Below are 17,528 nucleotides of genomic sequence, written 5' to 3' on the forward strand. Positions count from 1 at the left end.
CCAGTGTCCCGCCAGCACTAGCGCCGCCCCATTTGCAGCACTCGTGCCCGCATGCAGCCATTTGTGTGTGCGCATCACTCATGCAGGGCCCATTTGTATGTGTATGCACAGGGCTTATTTTTGTGCATGCTCACACATGGGCCCTTTGCACGCACACACGTAGCAGTGCCTGCCTCCCTTTCAGGGCCGCCAAATCAAAAAGTTTGGAAACCTCTGCAATAAAGTGTATGTAAATATGTGTAAATGGTAAAATGTAAATAGATTGTAAACTTCCCAGTTTCATTCATATCCTGCAAGATGGGCAGGATAAAAATGTGATGTATAAATAAAAAAAATGCAACATTTGGAGAAATGGCCAAACCTAGAATTACAAGAATATTTGGATTAGAAAAATGCAAATATAGATTATATGTTAACATATAATTTAAAGACATTTGTTCTTTGTCCACCTCTCCCTCTAGCAACATAAATGCAAACTTTATGTGTAACATCATTTGATGGACAACATCAGAATAAAATCAACTATTATAGCAAGAAGCAGAAGATCCAAGGTTTAGATTGCAAGACAGATTATTAATTATTGATGTTAAATATATAGTAAACTCTAGAAAATTAAAGTTAAGAAATATGCCAGAAGAAGTTGTCCTGGATAATATAATTAGTATATAAGATTATTATAATGAACAGACTTGGTATGCTTAATGTGTCTACAGTAGAGAACCTGAGGAGTTATGAGAGAGACAAAGGAAAATGTGAAAGGAAAGGAAAGTGATAATCAAAGCAAAAGAAAATTTCTCAAAATTTCAAAAAGGGAAAGAAACAAGTAGCTTTCAATACAAACTATCACTAGGGGAATGAAGGCCTTAGGCCAGGGGTGTCAAACTCAATTTCATTGAGGGCCGCATCAGCATTGTGGTTGCCCTCAGGGGGCCGGGTGGGTATGGCCAGGGTGGGTGTGGCCTACTGGGTGGCCGTGGCTAGAGTGCGTATGGCCTACTGGGTGGGCGTGGCCAGCTCTACATCGTTCGCATCAAGGGTGCCTATGGGGGCCTGGGCAGGAGTGGGACAGATCTGAGGGTCTCTGGCAGGAGGAGGGTCTCTGGGCCAGGGCCAAGGCAGTGGGGGCCGTTCCCTCACTGTTTCCAGGATGGCTTCACGGGCCACATGAAACCACTTCGCGGGCCGGATCCGGCCCCCGGGCCTTGTGTTTGACATGTCTGCCTTAGGCATTAAAGGCCAACATCACATTCAGAGTCAAGAGTCAAACTACTAAGGATTAAGGACAAGAGCTGATGTAGGTTGGCAGACTCTCCTGGCCGGAGGGAGAAAATAGCAAGGGAAGAAATAGATAAGGTGGATGAATTGGATATTACTGGAATATCTTTGGAAGCATTAGGGGTTATTGCTGAAGGCAGATTACAGATATTTGTCCATCTGAGGCTCTGGCCTAAATTGATGGTACCTAGCTAATCACCTAAAAATGAAATGAACAGTATGAGACTCTTCACAAGCCTTGTCTTGTGAAGTCAGTCAAACTTATCTTTTCACAGCCTTTTTCTAGGACCAGTATGGGGAAATGTTCATTTTAAAATCTAATCCTCATATTTAAGTGTGATTTTTAAATACACCACATAACATCATCCTCAGAAAATAGGTACTCTGGAAGTATGTAGAGTTACAACAATGATGATTAAATGTATTTTGTGCTGATTAATTCTGTCTCACATCCTTCAAACTTATAACAGGCAAGAGAGGAATTCCACAGCGTCAGTCCTCTTGTTGATTGAGCCTGCTTCCTTCTATTATTTAACAGGAAGCCCTGGGACAATCAACTCACACAGTCAAAGTTCACCCCATTTTTCCCCCAACCACAGAATGAATAGGACAGTAAGGAACTAAGGACGGGCAAGTGGAAGAAAATGATATCTTTAAAAATGTTAATATTTTTGTGGATATGTCACTGTGTTCTTCTCCAAGGTAAGGTATTATATTGACCAATCATATGTCTACTCAGTAGTAAGCCTCATGAAGTTCTTTAATAAGCAAGAGAACAATTGCAGCCTTAATTGCATTCAGTTAGATAGAAGATCAAAGTTCAACAATAGAGTAGATGGTTAGCTTGCTTTTTTTTCTGTGACAGCTACAATCAAAAAATGTCTAATCTAACTTGTTTACTGGAGAGTTCTTGATGCTGCTGAGCTAGATGCAACTACAGTTCTTAAATCAGCTTCATAAATTTTCAAGAAATAAGCTAAAGAAGTTTCTCTCAATTTGTGAATGGTCAAAAGAGTTGTTAATTGTTGGAAATCTCTTGCTATTCATATTGTACTACAAATAGAGATTCTCTATTACAAATTGGCTCATTACACATAAGTAGACTGGAGCGAGGGTGGAGGAAAATGGCTTATTTACCCCTGTAACTTAATTGTTTAATTAATGTATAACATTTATAAATAACATATTTTTTTTAGAAACTTACAGATAGAACCAAAAGTGACTTTATGTGCATATCTGATGCCCAAATCTCAAGCAAATTAGAATTCATAGTGAGTCATCTGCAAATACTTTTTCTTAGGCTGGTGCAGATATGACTTCATATGCACCACGTCTGCCCTAGGTAGCTGAGACAATAACTTTGAAAAACTTCCTTATTATGTATCGAGTCTCAGCAAGATATCACAAAGCCAGAAAGATTGGAAGACCACTTGTGTTCAGCCTAGAACTGTCACTACTGCTGTTCTCACCACCACTGATTTTGTCTTTCTAGTCTTAATATTGATGGTTTCAGCTGAGATATATATTTAGGGGACAAAAAAGTAAAGAAGAATTATATATATATATATATATATATATATATATATATATGTATATATATATGTGTGTGTATGTGTATGTGTATGTGTATGTGTATGTGTATGTGTATGTGTATGTGTATGTGTATGTGTATATGTATATGTATATGTATATGTAGGGACGCGGTGGCTCAGTGGGTTAGGACGCTGAGCTTGTCGATCGGAAGGTCGGCAGTTTGGCGGGTTGAATCCCGAGTGCCGCGTAGCAGAGTGAGCGCCTGTTACTCGTCCCAGCTTCTGCCAACCTAGCAGTTCGAAAGCATGTAAAAATGCAAGTAGAAAAATAGGGACCACTCCGGTGGGAAGGTAACAGCGTTCCGTGCGCCTTTGGGTCTAGTCATGCCGGCCACATGACCACGGAGACGTCCTCGGACAAGCGCTGGCTCTTCAGCTTTGAAACGGAGATGAGCACCGGCCCCTAGAGTCGGAAACGACTAGCACGAATGTGCGGGGGAACCTTTACCTTTACCTATATGTATATGTATATGTATATGTCTATGTGTATGCGTATATGTGTACGTGTATATATATATATATATATATATATATATATATATATATATATATATATATATATATATATATATATATCAGAAAAAAATTAAGTATAGTATCTCTCGAATCGTGCTCCATTCTAGTCTAGAGTAATTATTCTTGTAAGACTATTCTTAAGGGATAAGCAAACCTCTTTTGTGTCCTGAACTGACCCTGCTTCTATCCTTCCTTTAATCTACTCTTGAAGTATCGGCTTCTTGTCATTAGGATACTAATGGTCTTAACTACTCTCAAAATCAGGGAAACTGTGACCTGCTTTATCTTCCCAGCAAAGAAATCAAATAACAATTACATCAACCGAATAAGAGTTCAGAGACATATTTCCTTTTAGTGCGAAAGAAAGTTGTTTAAATAAATTAAAACAATAAATTTTATTTTCAAAAGGCTCATATCAAAAATAATATTAAACAGAATCCACGTGTAGCATATTTGCTTATTGGATTTGTTAAAAAATGTCAGGGGAAAGCAGAAATTAAAGAGATATCAATATGGGTGTGATGAACCACACCACACACCGTTTATGGAAATCTGAGGGGAGGTGATATGGAACGAGCTTGGGCATGCCACATCGGAAGACGTTCTCTTCAAGATCATGGGAAATATTTGTTGAAAGGGCCAGAACTGAAGTAGAGATCATGCCTCAATAGTCTGAAACTGAAGTACTAGTAGCTTAGGAATGGGACGAAGTGGGCATTATTGAAATAGGCCATTTCAGTATTTATGAGGGAGAAGATGAGTTTTGCTTTAAGTACATACAGTTATGAAAACCAGAACTTTCCTTCAAATGCCTTCTAAGAACGTACTTTTCGTTTTTCATTTTGCTTGTAGGTCCTGAATCCAAGGAGAACAGCAGTGTCTTCCTTCCTTCCTTGGCAGGTAGAGGACAGCTGCTACTATTTATTAAACAACACAATTTTCTTCTCAATTTAGAACTATTTGAAAACTAAACAAAAGTCTTATATATTAACCTGGTGGGTAAAAATTAGCTTGAAATGTAATTTTTTTCTCTCCTTTAAATAAAACATTAATCTTCATACCTTCCTTTTTATTTGCAAAGCCTATTATACTAAGTTCCAAGCAAGTTCTGTGACAGCATCGCAGAATCAGTGTTCTCCTATGATATTTAAAAGATTCTAGCTTGGTTTATAAGAGGAAAAGCACTTTAAGATATTTAGATTATCAAAATAGCTAAAAAAATTGTTATATGGTTGGTCAAAATCCTTTAGTCCTGTTTTAGGACTGTTTCTCACACTCTTTTCCCCCCAGTTTTTCCTCTAGTAAAAATGGAGCAAAAGAAGACAGCAATAAACAATGACAATAATCCAAAATAGGAAATCACCATTCATTTATACATTTAAAAACTGCTTTTCCCTGCCTTTAGACAGCCCACAACATATTAATTAGCATGCATACTATTAAAAGAATTTTATAAAATCTGTATACATGCAGCATGTTGTTGTTATTGTTATTATATATTACATCAGTGGTTATTGGTGAACTGATAACTGAACAGCTTTCTATTTTGCAAAGCAAAAGCTGTTTAAGCATCCTTCATCCAAAAAAACTACATAAAATAGCTATTTTAACAGTTGCCAACAATTGGAAAAGTACTCAACTTTCAGGAGAGAAAGAGGAGAAACAAATTTAATTAATTTTTTAAACAATTTTTATTTATTCAAAGAAAAGTTAAAGTACAAAACTCCAAAAAAAATTAAAAACAACAACAAAAGACACAAAGCGCACAACACATTTTAAAAAGTGCATTAAAAAAAAACAAATACACATATTATCTCCACCATTGAATACTGATTAATACATTGCTACTGATTAATACATTGCTACAATATTAGTTCCCACCCCTTGCAAAACAATCCCCCCATTTTTTTAACTGGTAAATCCATTTGCAAACTATAGAATTGTCATCTATATGCTACATTAATGACAACATAGTTAAAAGGAAGAACAATAATAATAAAAAGGACAAGATTAGAGTTTCCAAACCCTCTGTTAGCAAAGGGGTGCTGTAATCAACTTATAGAAAATTTACCTATCTATTTTATCTATCCCAAATCATTCCAAAAGTTAAGAGTAATTCATCCTGGATCAAATATCCACATTTGATTCTTGATACCATTTCTTATCAGTTGTTGTCTAGCTAAATATATCTCCATAGGTATATGCTCTATGAAGTTTAACCAGAGAATAAAGAAGTTGAAGCAGAAGGAAACAGAAAAGGTATTTTCTGGATATTTTGATTCAAGATTAAAAGAAAAATACAGGAAGTATTTTGCAAATTAAAAAGATAACAAAAACCCTGTGGTGAGAGTCCAGTATTAGTATAAATCAAATGGAAGCACTTCACCATCAACAAGCACTCCCTGTTAAAGTGAAAGTTATTTAGAACAACAGCATAAATCAAAGGAAAAAAGAGAGAACAGGGGATTGAAACAAATCAGCATTCGGCAAGTCTACTGTTAAAGATAAAAAGCAAAGCAAATTTCAAAAGTGAAATTAGGACCCAGGCACACTTAACCCCTCCCCCCAAAATGCCAGACAGGAAGATTGATGCCCATGACATTTAGACAGCTCCCCAAGGGAACTGAAATCTTCAAAACTCCCCTTCCCAAATGGGTTCACAGCCATTCAAAAGTCATCTTGGGTCATTCTTAAATGTTCCCCATTCACATCTAGGGAGCAACACTGCCATCGAGCCAGTTTAGGGAGCAAAAGCGGCAGATTGTTGGTAGGGGAGAAAGATTTCCTTCAGCAGCCATCTTGGGGAGGAGTCAAAAAATTTAATTAATTGAATTGATGTTAGCTTGCATCTAAATTATTTTCCAATATGTTGTGTCTATGAGTATATTGGACTCCAACTGGGCTGAGATGGAAGAACAAGACATGGACAGTCTTGTCGACGTCATCTGGGAAGAATTTGATCCTGTAACTCCTAAGGAAGTGGACAGGATTATGAGAAAGTTAAGCTCCTCCACATGCTTACTGGACCCGTGCCCTTCCTGGCTGGCCTATGCAGCTCGAGAGGCGACACGAGGCTGGTTCCTAGCGGTCATCTCTGCTTCTCTGAGTGAGGGTCACTTCCCCACCGCCTTGAAGGAGGCGGTGGTGAGACCTCTCCTCAAGAAGCCCACCTTGGACCCATCCTCTTTGAATAACTTTCGTCCAGTCTCCAATCTTCGCTTCCTTGCGAAGGTTGTTGAGAGCGTGGTGGCGCACCAACTTCCTCAGATCCTGGATGAAGCGGTTTATCTAGACCCGTACCAATCGGGTTTCAGGCCGGGCTACAGCACGGAGACGGCATTGGTCGCCCTGATGAATGATCTCTGGAGAGCCCGGGACAGGGGCCATTCCTCTGTCCTAGTCTTATTAGACCTCTCGGCGGCTTTCGATACCATCGACCATGGTATCTTGCTGCGACGCCTCAGGGGACTGGGAGTGGGAGGCACGGTTCTGCGTTGGTTCTCCTCCTTTCTCCAGGGTCGCTCGCAGTCGGTGCTGACAGGGGGACAGAGGTCGACCCCGAGGCCTCTCGCTTGCGGAGTCCCTCAGGGGTCGGTCCTCTCGCCTCTCCTGTTCAACATCTACATGAAACCGCTGGGTGAGATCATTCGCAGTTTTGGAGTAGGGTACCATCAGTATGCTGATGACACCCAGCTTTTTATCTCAACTCCAAACAATATCAGTGATGCCCTAGACGTGATGTCCCGCTGCCTGAAAGCGGTCCGGGAATGGATGGGGAGAAACAGGCTTCAACTGAACCCGGACAAGACTGAATGGCTGTACGTACCGGGAAACCAGGAGATTCAGAACGTCCCACTGCTTAACATCGGGGACAAGTTACTTCCCCCTGTTGATAGGGCCCGCAACCTGGGTGTCCTCCTAGACTCGCAGCTCTCCCTGGAAGACCACATTGGAGCTGTGACCAAGGGGGCCTTCTCCCGGGTTCGACTAATTCGCCAACTACGGCCTTATCTGGACCTGGATTCCTTACGTACAGTCACCCATGCCCTTGTGACATCTCGCCTAGACTATTGTAACGCTCTCTACATGGGGCTGCCCTTGAGATCCACTCGGAAGCTTCAACTGGTGCAAAGTGCGGCGGCACGGACACTCTTGGGAGCCTCCCGATACTCCCATATCACACCTCTCCTCCGTGCGCTGCACTGGCTTCCGGCTGCCTTCCGTGTGAAGTTCAAGGTGCTAACGATGACTTACAAAGCCCTACATGGCATGGGTCCGGACTACCTTCGGGAGCACCTTCTGCCGATGTCAGCACCCCACCGTCCTGTGCGCTCCCACAGAGAGGGCCTCCTCAGGGTGCCACCGCTCAAGGAATGTCGGCTGGTGGCCCCCAGGGGGAGGGCATTTTCAGTGGGTGCGCCAGCCCTCTGGAACACCTTACCAACAGAAATCCGGATGGCCCCTGACCTCCGTACCTTCCGTCGCGACTTAAAAACTTTCCTGTTTCAGCAGGCTGGCCTGGCATGATAGCGTTAATTGGGGTCCCAGTTTGTGTTCATTAGTGTTTCTTATTATTTTTATTGTTCGATCTGTATACCTTCCTTCCTCTGTACACCGCCCCGAGTCCCTCGGGAGAAGGGCGGTTTATAAAAACTAATAAATAAATAAATAAATAAATAAATAAATATTTGTGTATGAGAGACAACACTAGTAGAAAAAAAATGTAATTATTGATATTCCATTAGGCTCTTTTTGTCCCATGTTGCTAGTGCCAACTAAAGTTATGCTGTACATTTCATCTCTAGCATCTTGGGCATAGGAAGAAGAGGATGATTAGCAAGCAAGGCTGCTGCAGCAGAATCATACAATATTTTCTTAACTAGCTAACTATTTTGATCTGGTGTGTGTCAGAATAAATCAGTATTCCTTGACACTTTTACTTACTAGGACAAAATAGCATTGTTAGTCTACACTGCTTAGTCAGTCCCACTTTGCTTGTTTAGGGTATTAATTAATTAATTAATTGAACAAGGTTCAAAATCTTCGTTTAAGGTTTTCTGCCTTGGTTAGGTATTCCTACTGAATGGTGGAACTAAAAGGGAATCATTGCCATGCTGATTCAGTTCCAACTGAAGAGTGAGATTCATTATAGCAGCCCAATCCACTTATTCCCCAAAGGGGCACCTCCATGGACAATGGTTTACCTTCAAATCTGTCTAAATAATGGAAGGATTTACTTTCTCTTTGTTTCATGTATAAACAAAGAGATATTTGCTTTCTCTTTTTATTACTCTGTATCCTCTTTTTCCAAGTGTCCACAGGTATATCTAAATGGATGATTCTCACAAAAGATTTCCAGAATGTAAAACCAGATCTTCCTACTACCTCTTATCCTGCAGAAGAGAGATCCGCAGCATTAACAGTGGTGGCATTAAGTGAGTAGACATGGCAGCATAAGTTTCATTTTGTTTAGAAATATTAATGGAAATAGTTTAATATTATTGACATTGATTTATTTGTTTCTTCCCCTGTAAAACTTTCACCTATCAGTTTTTGTATAAGTAAATCTTATGTGTGTGTGGCCATCAGTGCTTTTTTTGTAAAAGAAAAAGGTGCCGGAACTCACACGTCATACAACCCGCCTTGCCTACCCTATAAGGTTCCATCCAAAAAAGGTGCCAGAACTCCGTTCTGAGTGTTCTAAGAGAAAAAAAAGCCCTGGATCTCATGAGGATTAAGATTTCTAGGGCAATAAAACCTTAAAACTGATTCCTGGGACAAATTAGAATTCAACATAGATCTCTGGTCTCATTTAGCTCACACTATTAAGTTCTGTACCCTTCTCCAATATTGCTTAGTTTTGTTGTGATTCAGGGTCAGCCTGTGGGTTCGGCAGTTGGGTCGGACGACTCAGAGGAGGAGGAGGGGGGTGTTGAAGAGCTTGCTGAGAATAATATTGAGGCTCCACAGAGGCCTCAGCCAGGCCCCTCCCACCTGGTCACGACGGAGACCCAGCTGTGTGAGCCTGACAGCGTGGATGAAGATGACCCACAGCTGGCCCTGTTCAAGGACGCCCGACGCAGGAGGCAGTCAATCAGGAGTAAACAGAGGAAGGCAATGGGGCACCTCGGAAGGAGGCAGAGAGAAGCCACGCCCTGAACTGTATAAAAGGGGAATGCGTGGGAGGGCTGGTTTGCTGAAGGCAACCACTTGAAAAGCTCCTGTTTCATGGTTCGTCTTTGCTCTCTTTGCTCTGTGTTTTTATGTTAATAAATTTGGCAGGCTTAATTCCAGCCTCTTGCCTTCTTGTAAAAGGGGTTGTCCCTGCCTTTTCTGCAGGGCCGGTAGCAGGCTGGTACAGAACAAGTTTTGAGCATGACAACTCAGAAGCTGAGCATGTTAAAACTGATATTCTCCTTTTCCCCCTTTTGAGCAATCATAATAATATTTGTTAGGACAGAATTGTTGAGCAGGTCATCTTTGGTTACGTTCCCTTTGAGGGAAGGGCAGTGGTGGGATTCAAATATGTGAACAACCGGTTCTCTGTGTGGATGCCACTTCCGGAAGTCCATTCTGGGCCTGAGCAACAAAAAATTAGCTACCGGTTCTGCCAAACTGTTGCGAACTGGCTGAATCCTACCACTGAGGGAGCGGGTATTGGCAATCTTTGACATTGTTAGTATCTAATGATATACAATAGAAAAGTTATGGATATTTTCCACTCCCACTTAGGTATCATCATCTTCATTGTCATTCTGGTGGTGATTGTAATAATCCTTGTCAGCATGGTCAGCATAAAATTCAATTGCCGTCATTGCAAAAAGGTAACAGGTATGTAACAGTGTTCAATGTTGTTGCAGTATCATCCATGTTAGTAGGTCATACTTGATTGCTAATTTCATTTTAACTAGTTTAATTCATACTGGAATTATTGACAACACCCTTGTTTCTCCTATTTGCTTCCTTGACTAGATACTCATCTTAGTATTTGTTTTATATTTCTTCTTTCCTATTATTTCTGGTATCAAAGCAGTTAAGAGTAGAATGGAAAATTCTAATATGTTCTGTTTCTGATTCAAAGCCCTCCATGAAACTCTGCCTCCAATATGTATCTGAGGAGCTGTGTTACATACACTAAAACAGAATTTTGAAAAATCAATGTTTGCTCTTGTAAATATTTTGGTTGAAGGGAAAGGAGGGGAAATATTGGTTTCAGTGACTGACAGTCTGTCCTCAAATCAGAGTGACCCTTGATATTCACATTTTGTTCAATCAGAGTGTCTTGGGGGCAAAATGGAAAGCAAGGTACAGAATACTTCATTCAGCTATTTACTTCATTAACTTTCTCTGCATCCATGTCTCTTAGGCTTTCAGTCACAGTTGGTCTCTTGACAGAGGCATCAAAGAGAGCTCTGAACCTCTGTGGAAAATTTCAAGACTAGTCCAGTGCTGTTTGATGCCTTGCATATAGACTATTACAATGTACTGCAGGTGGGGCGGCTCTGGAAGCATCACTTGAAAGTTGTAGCTGATCCAAAAGCCAGCAATGCGGGCAATTATGGGCACATCTTAGTATGTCCACGTAATACTTCTGCTGATCACCAGTAAGCTTCTAGGTGCAATTTAAGATTATTGGTTGTGACCCATAAAGCTCTTTATAGCAGGGGTCCTGAACCCCCAGACCATGGACTGGTACCGGTGTATGGCTGTTAGGAGCTGGGCCGTGTGAGTGAAGCTTCATCTGCACATATGTGGGATCAAAGTAGTGCATGAAACCATTCCCCCACCACCACTACTACCACTACTACCACTACCATGGAAAAATTGTTTTCCTGGAAACCAGCCCATGGCACAAAATGGTTGGGGGCCTCTGCTTTATAGCACACACTCCAGCTCTCATCTGTATCATTTGATGGGACATAAATGGCATGCCTTCTCCAACGTGACATTTATCCTCTGGAATAGTGTCCCTCTGGAAGGTTCAAGTTGCCCTGATCATGCCATTCTTTAGTTTAGAGAGGGCAATAGAAGAAGGGGACGACAGAGAATGAGGTGGCTGGATGGAGTCACTGAAGCAGTAGGCGTGAGCCTAAATGGACTCCAGAAGATGGTAGAGGACAGGAAGGCCTGGAGGAACATTGTCCATGGGGTTGCAATGGGTTGGACAGGACTTCGCAACTAACAACAAACTTGTTTCCCACCTATTTGTGTGCTCTAGCTAGCCACATTTATCAGAAAAACACGGATAGGACGCAAGGGCTGCTGTGAGATCTGTGTGGCCTGACAAGCAAGCTATGTGTGAGTGAATGATCCAAAGCTGTATATGTGTTTGTGTAATAGTAGACTCTTTCCTGGCCCCTCACAACATAAGAGTAGATGGGGAATCTATTTATTATCCAGTTCCAGGAACCAATTGGTACTTGTGAACATTGCCTGAGTTTGATACTGGGCTGGATTAGAGAGAATGAGCTGAAAAAATACAATCCAGAAAAGTTGGAGGAGTTGTTGCTAAATAGAAGAGTGTTTATTTGTATATATCTTTAATTTCTAATATAAAATAGTAATATATATTTTCTTTTCTTGTCAGATAAACAAAAACTTCAACATTCTACAGTATCATACAGGTACATCTCTTTAATACCGTAATGTCCTCTTTCTGATTAAAAGACATTTCTTTATTATGATGTTAACTGGGATAAATTCTATTTTCTTTTTTTCTTTCTGAATTCAGTTCTGTCCCTCTCTGAATGATGCAGCATTTCTAATACAAATCTAACTTTTTTTTCCTGGAGATTGGACAATTTTATCTTTCAAACCAATCTATTTATCTTAGCAGTAAATAAAAAAAATCTGTCATGAAACATTTGACATTGAGGATGTTTGTTCACTGAGAAAATTATTTTACCTAAAATACAGATTTGGGGACTATTCTCTTATAAAGATGGATTGCTGATTTTTTAAAAATTGTTTTCATTGCCACCACTAGTGAGATCTGACCCATTTTCAGACCCAGTATTTGTGTCTGTGTGTGTGTGTGTGTGTGTGTGTGTGTGTGTGTGTGTGTGTGTGGCTTCTTCTACACCAAATTTAGATCTGTTCCTTTTTGGTTCTGGAGAGTTATCGTACCAACCATTGGCAGAATCCTGAACCCACTGGCATATTTTTTTCCCCAACATTCTGCTGAAAATGGAAATTGTTGGATTAAAAAGCTTTCTACTTCCTTTGGTTAACTGTTATGGAACTTTTTATATTCATTACTTCTAGCATTTTACTGGATCTCCTCTCCTCTAACTATTAGAGAAATAACCATTTTTAATTAGCATCTCAAATGGCATGACAGGTAACATTGACTTCTAAGGTTATTATGCCTTGGAATTTTTGATATTTGAAAGGGGTCCAGGGCAACTCGCTGTGGTTGACTCACCCCAGCTGACTCGCTGCAGCCATCTGGCGGGACCGGTAGCTGGATGTCAGCGGAGTTGCTGGCCCTCGCATTGGGCATGCCAGGAAAAAACAGCGGCAGCAGGCCTCCTCTCATAGATGCACTGCACCCTAAATCGGCATCCCATCCAGGGACTATCTGGGAGTGCTGCACTTGCTCCACAGCTTAGCCAATGGAGTGCATGCCTTGGCCGACAGACCATTGGGACTCCACACTTAGGCTCACCCCAGCCTTGAGGACTTCTAATTTGAGAAGGTTCAAACCTAAAGCAAGACAAGGCCCGCTGCAATTCACTTGTCCCTTTCTTGAGTTATGCCACATTGAGTTGTTCCATGGTAAGTTGGCTTGCGGAGAGTCGGCCGGGGTGAGATGGCCAGAGGAGTCGGCCAGAACAAGTCGACCAGGCTGAGTTGTCCCATTCCCATTTAAAAGTCAATTCTCTACTTAACAAAAGGAGGCAAATGCTTGCAAGGTTGTTCTCATTCCAGCTAGGTAATATTATGTCAGAGCAAGACCTTGAAATTAATCAGTTAAAAAGCAGAATTCTGGTCTTCCAAAGTAATTGTAAAAGGTAAAGGTAAAGGTTCCCCCGCACATGCGTGCTAGTCGTTTCCGACTCTAGGGGCTGGTGCTCATCTCCGTTTCAAAGCCGAAGAGCCAGCGCTTGTCCGAGGACGTCTCCGTGGTCATGTGGCCGGCATGACTAGACGCCAATGGTGCATGAAACGCTGTTACCTTCCCACCGCAGTGGTCCCTATTTTTCTACTTGCATTTTTACATGCTTTCGAACTGCTAGGTTGGCAGAAGCTGGGATGAGTAACAGGCACTCACTGTTACACGCCACTCGGGATTCGACCGGCCAAACTGCCGACCTTCTGATCGACAAGCTCAGCATCCTACCCCACTGAGTCACCGCGTCCCTCTAAAGTAATTGTAAGGAAATATAATTGGTTAATTACGAGCATCTGGGTGTTGTCTATCAACACGTTTCCTGGATATCCCATATAACCCATATAACAATGAAGAAAGAACGGCATGGCAGTGCCCCCTCCTTTTTTTTGTCTCTTTAGTACAGGCAGCAATTATATTCCCGTGGCCATTAAAGTACCGTATTTAAGGGGAAAATAATTGCCCAGTTGAAATTCCATAACCATAAAGATTATCGCCTCACCCCGGAATGAATTTAAGCTCAGCTCTTGCGGACTATTTTGGAGGTATGCCCCCCATGCTGCATTAAGAGCTGAACTGTGACTGGTAAGAGCTTGGTTAGTGAAAATTACATATTTTCTCAGACTGAAATATCAACAGTCTGGTCTTATCCTTCTGATTTTCCATGATACATCCTCATATTAGATAGCTGAAATGGAACAGAAGATAGATAGTGTAGACCTGCGCTCATCAACCTTGATTATCATAGGACTTTTTAATCAAAGAAAATTTTTAAACTGTCCTATGGGACATTGCTGTCCAGACTGCTACAAAAAAACCCCTCCCATTAAATGTCAATTTAGAGAGTTCATATAATTTAGCAACTATGGATTTACTCAGACCAAATTGAGGTTTGGCAAAACACTGTTAGGGAATGTTATCTATATGAGGGCTTTTCAACCTTTTCACCCATTATACCACTTTTAGGATATGGCAATATTCGAGTACCACCAGTCGCCTAGCAAGGTGTCAAAAACTTGACCAAAAAAAAAGACTGTTCGAAGTTACAATGGCACTGAAAAAAGTGCCCCCCAAGCCACAGTTGAGCAAGACACTTGCCTGCCCTCCTGGCGGTGCTCTTCCTCCTGTCCAAGGTTTCCATTGTTGTGAGCATTTCTGTTGAGGATTGGCAGTCGGGGTGAGGTGGGGGAGTGTTTGGTTTTTATTCCCCCCGTCTGCTGGGTGGCTGCAGCAGGTTTTGGTCACTTCACATGACCATGGGACACTGTGACCATCATAAATATGAATCAGTTGCCAAGCATCTGAATGTAAATCACAAGATCCTGGGGATGCTGCAACATTCCAGCTGATCGGCGCTTCTGGGCTCAGCAGAAGCACCAGGATCAGCGCCGACCTCCAGCTGAAGCCTGGCACTGATCCTGGCGCTTCCGCTGAGCCCTGACAGCCCTGCAGCTCCAGCCATCTGTCACTCAGGCTTGTGCGGTGCTGCCACCGGTTCAGCTCATTCCCCTCCCCCCGCTACCACTTTTCTAGGATGGTCGCGTACCACCTGCCAGGTGCCAATGTACCACAAGTGGTACCCGTAACACTGGTTGAAAAGCCCTGATCTATATCTTAATTTCTATTTTGTACTGAATTGTATTATTTTTGGGTTGTTCGTTTATTGTAATAAAAAAAATGAGAAAAAAGCTGGCAGTTCAACAGAAACCACTGCTTTTCAGCTGAGGATTGTTCATGTTTCCCCCAAAATCTATCCTTAGGCCAAGGCCCAAAGCAGATTTAGGGTTCAGAAGTATTGTGAGGGATATTCCTCTGGGGTTGCAGGGGAGATACTAGAATTGTATCGTGCTTAGGATTCAATTTCAAAAAGGGACTGAGGGGAGACACGTGATCTAATGAAAAGATGCAACCATGTTAAAGAGGAGCAGACAGGTGCTGTAACTGTACACAATCGATCCAAAGTGCTGCTGCACAGTCCAAGGAGATAAGATATCTCTCAGATCGGCAGAGGAAATCAGCTCCTGGCCCAAATCTTTACCTGGTCTGAAAACAGTTTGGGTTCTCAGCCAGAATATTTTTGTTCCAGGCATTCTAATTATTTCTTATTTACATGTGTAGCGATTTCCCCCAATCTATGCTGAATAGCCTACTTAAGGAAAAAAAATAAGTGAAAATAGTTACTCCTAAAGCAAATAAAATATGCACGTATGTATTCCTAGCAACTACATGGACACATTCATGCAGTTTTCTTGGCAACATTTTTCAGGAATAGTTTGTCCAGCCTTTCTTCCTAGGTCTGGCAGAGTGACTGGGCCAAAGCCCCCCAGCTTGGTTTATATTGAAGGCTGGATTAGAACTCACCATCTCATGGTTTCTACTCCGGTCCCTTTAACCACCATATAATTCATAATCTGCCCCATCATATTTTTTGTTTTAAAACCAAAGCACTTTTAAAATTTTGGACCAAGCTTCTTGAGCCAAATATTGTCAATATTTCAGAAAGAGAGAAGACCTATTTTCATTACTTTGTGATATTAATATAAAGTAAAAGGTAAAGGTTCCCCCGCACACACGTGCTAGTCGTTTCCGACTCTAGGGGCCGGTGCTCATCTCCGTTTCAAAGCCGAAGAGCCAGCGCTTGTCCGAAGACGTCTCCGTGGTCACATGGCCGGCATGACTAGACGCCAAAGGCGCACAGAACGCTGTTACCTTCCCACCGGAGTGGTCCCTATTTTTCTACTTGCATTTTTTTTTACGTGCTTTCGAACTGCTAGGTTGGCAGAAGCTGGGACGAGTAACAGGCGCTCACTCTGCTACGCGGCACTCGGGATTCGACCCGCCAAACTGCCGACCTTCTGATCAACAAGCTCAGCGTCCTAACCCACTGAGCCACCGCGTCCCTTTTGATATTAATATAGTACTATATTATATGATTTTGTTCTTTTTTAAATACTATCATATGATGGCAGAACAACATTAAAACAAAAGAACATACTGTATATAATTCCTAGCTTACTGGGCTAGTTCCTTCTATTTTACTTTACATATTTTCTCATGAAAGAACCAGAGAAATAATGTGATGCATTTTTATTTCTTTGATAGCTGTTCTGATGCCGATAGTACAGATGGCAATAAGAATGCTTTGTTGGTCTCCATGAAGGACTTAAATGCAACCAGCAGCAAAAGTAAGAGGATGGGGACATGGTCCCAAATATTGTTCAAGTGTTTTTCTTTTGTTCAAGTAATTCAGAGAAACGCAACATGCTCATGTTTTAGAATGGCAAAATTTAATGCAGCACAAATATCTTAGGAGTATTAGTGTTCTCAGTTAACAATTACTTAAGTCAGAGGTCTACTAATTTTGCCTTTTTTTCTTTTCTAGATCTTGTGTAGGTAATTGCTCATGAAGAATAGGAGGGACAATAAACACCAGCAATTTCATTTGTATTGTATGTATTCATGCAGAGAGAATTCAGCAAAGCATTAAGCTGTTACTATTTGGAATATAACTATCTGAATTGCTTTATCATCAGTGTTATATACTGTATTTGAATGCAAAAAGGTGGTTTGGATCCTGGGGGGCGGGGCGGGGGGGGGCACAAAGATAACTTTTATCTGTAATTGTTTAAAGTAGACTGACCTTTCTACCGGATCATATGTGGGTCTTCTGCAGCTGCTAGCAATCTGGAAAAGATGCACATGGTTTTAAGAGTTGCTGCAGTCATACTCCTGCATGCTTCAAAGGACGTGCAGGATCCAATAGCCCAGCATCGTATACTCAAGAGCATTCAGGGCCTTAGGCAGACTTTCCTAATAATTGCTATCTGAATCTATAGATGTACACAGGACTCCTGTTGCATCTTACCGTTGGGCTATTATTATTTGCTGCTCTACTGTCTGTTGTGAGCTTAAATGGACTCCAGAAGATGGTACAGGACAGGAAGGCCTGGAGGAACGTTGTCCATGGGGTTGCGATGGGTCAGACACGACTTCGCAGCTAACAACAACTGTCTGTTGAGCCCAAAAACTGAGGG

General features: G+C 41.6%; 1 protein-coding gene across 1 annotated transcript; it reads left to right on the forward strand.

Moving 5' to 3' along the window:
- Positions 1 to 1,874: 1,874 nt before the first annotated feature.
- Positions 1,875 to 16,922, forward strand: ECSCR (endothelial cell surface expressed chemotaxis and apoptosis regulator). The gene is made up of 7 exons (XM_081322494.1): positions 1,875 to 1,977; positions 4,236 to 4,283; positions 8,696 to 8,818; positions 10,116 to 10,214; positions 11,971 to 12,007; positions 16,597 to 16,679; positions 16,877 to 16,922. The coding sequence occupies exons 1-7, from the start codon at positions 1,920 to 1,922 to the stop codon at positions 16,885 to 16,887; spliced, it is 459 nt and encodes a 152-aa protein (XP_081178620.1). The 5' UTR covers positions 1,875 to 1,919; the 3' UTR covers positions 16,888 to 16,922.
- Positions 16,923 to 17,528: the final 606 nt, after the last annotated feature.

This window comes from Vipera berus (assembly GCF_964194415.1).
Source record: "Vipera berus genome assembly, chromosome: 3".
In the NCBI taxonomy this organism is placed as follows: domain Eukaryota; kingdom Metazoa; phylum Chordata; class Lepidosauria; order Squamata; family Viperidae; genus Vipera; species Vipera berus.